The 1,869-nt window shown below is 23.1% G+C and overlaps 2 protein-coding genes across 2 annotated transcripts in view; both read right to left on the bottom strand.

The window, feature by feature from the left end:
• Nucleotides 1-1,122: 1,122 nt before the first annotated feature.
• On the bottom strand, nucleotides 1,123-1,779 carry ENU1_164860 (hypothetical protein; the record flags this gene model as incomplete). Its single annotated transcript, XM_008860972.1, has 1 exon — nucleotides 1,123-1,779. One exon carries the CDS (start codon nucleotides 1,777-1,779, stop codon nucleotides 1,123-1,125), a length of 657 nt encoding a protein of 218 aa, XP_008859194.1.
• The window catches only part of ENU1_164850 (RhoGEF domain containing protein), a gene marked incomplete at its 5' end in the record, with an annotated part of 1,213 nt that continues 893 nt past the window's right edge, over nucleotides 1,550-1,869 (bottom strand). Inside the window, one exon of the mRNA XM_008860971.1 lies at nucleotides 1,550-1,869. This exon is cut by the window's right edge and continues 893 nt beyond it. Coding sequence (XP_008859193.1) covers nucleotides 1,827-1,869 — 43 coding nt within the window. The 3' untranslated portion in view covers nucleotides 1,550-1,826.

Below are 1,869 nucleotides of genomic sequence, written 5' to 3'. Positions count from 1 at the left end.
TTTCTATTCCAATTATCAATATCTGAATCATATATTACATTGTTTTTCTTTTTTATTTGCCCGTTTTAAGGTTTTTTCTCTTTTTTTAATTTTCTATTTCAATATTCTATCTGATATATAAAGTACATTATCTGTATTAATAAAATTAATGTATATATTGCTATAAAATAATAAATTTCATTCTTGTACATATTATTCTTACTCTTTTAATGTATTTTACAACTATTTCTTTTTTATTAAGCAATAAAATGAAATGAATATAACCATATATATTTATTTATTATTCATTATTTTTAATATAGATTGTATCTTTATTTGTTGTTGTTTATTAAACATTATTTACTATTCAATTATACTTTCATTTATTCTATTTCATGTCTTTAAATTAATTCATTTTGTTTTCAAGCAGTGTTAATTGATGAAAAATTGTTTATCAATAAAATAAAACAATGATAAGATTTGCTGAAAATGAATCATTTCATTATCATTCCAAATAACCAAATAATTATAATTATTTTTTAGAATTAGTATCTACTTATTTCGTTATTTTCCTTCTCGTACTGCAGAACTATATTTTCAATGTTAATATTCATACTTTTTCATATATAATATTATTGTTACCATTGTTGTTGTATATTTATTACTAATGTTATTCTTGATTCTTTATGTCTTTCATTATTATTTTGTCTTTGTTGTTTAGTGCTTCTTTTGAATTATCCTTTCTTCATTTATCACAACTACTTCATGATTTTCTTTTGATAGATTTATTATCTCTTCTCCATCACTTCTACTTTCTCATTCTTTATTTTATATTTCATATTCATTTATCATTATAATTCTTCATTTTCCTTTCTAATTCTCCTTTTAATCATTTTATCATTTGTAATTCATATATCATTTTTATTATGAATGTTATTTCCATTGATATACATCACACTGTACTTTCTTATGTTTGTATTTGTTGATTGATTTTCTTAACCAAAATCAAGGATGTTATTCAATATCAAAAACAATAAAATTTGTTGCATTTCTTGCATTGGAAAAGTATCTTATCAAAAATAAACTATTTAATAATAAAAATGAAAAAAAGACACAATTCATTTCATAAAAAGAAAACAGACATTACTTTTTTGAAGTATTTCTACGTAAAATTTCGTCTTGAATATTTCTAAGGAATAAACCATTTCTTCTTTCTTCTAAAGACTTTTCTAACTTCTTTTGTTGTTCACAATAATCAACAGCAATTTCAAACCAATCATCACGAGTTTTTTCATCAATAAATTTTAATTGCATTGACTTTAATTCTTTTTCATTAAACTCAATTTGAACACATGTTTCTTGTGCTTTTTCAATATTAACTTTACATAACTTGAAATGTTTATAATAATAAAACCCTTCATATTTCTGTTCTTTAGCTAATCCAACACTTGAAAATAATTTAAGTCCAACATTCCATATCGACGCAGCAACATCAGCAGTTAAGAGTAAAACAATGTCATTAAAAAGAACAACTGTCACTTGACTTTCAACAATCTCTGGGAAATCAACTTCTTTTTGAACAAGATTATGATCACCATCAATATCACAATAATCTTCTGCTTCATTTGACGCATCACTTATCATTACAGTATGTGTTTTAATTATAGTTTCATATAATGTAACATCATTCCGACTCATAAATATTCTTCCTGGTTCACAAATATTTAATCCTTCAGGAACTCCTTTTGTAATATTAGTTAAATATAATGTCATTTCAGTTGACTCTTGCATTCTAGACATTTCATTAACATAAGTAGCAACTTTATTAACTTCTTCTTGTGCTTTTTTTAAATCATAGTAATCAGGATGTTCCCAATTATAATGACGTAA

Source organism: Entamoeba nuttalli (genome assembly GCF_000257125.1).
Source record: "Entamoeba nuttalli P19 unplaced genomic scaffold asmbl_7087, whole genome shotgun sequence".
Classification (NCBI taxonomy): domain Eukaryota; phylum Evosea; order Mastigamoebida; family Endamoebidae; genus Entamoeba; species Entamoeba nuttalli.
Note: the sequence above shows the minus strand (reverse complement) of the source record. Positions and strands in the feature narration are given on the sequence as shown.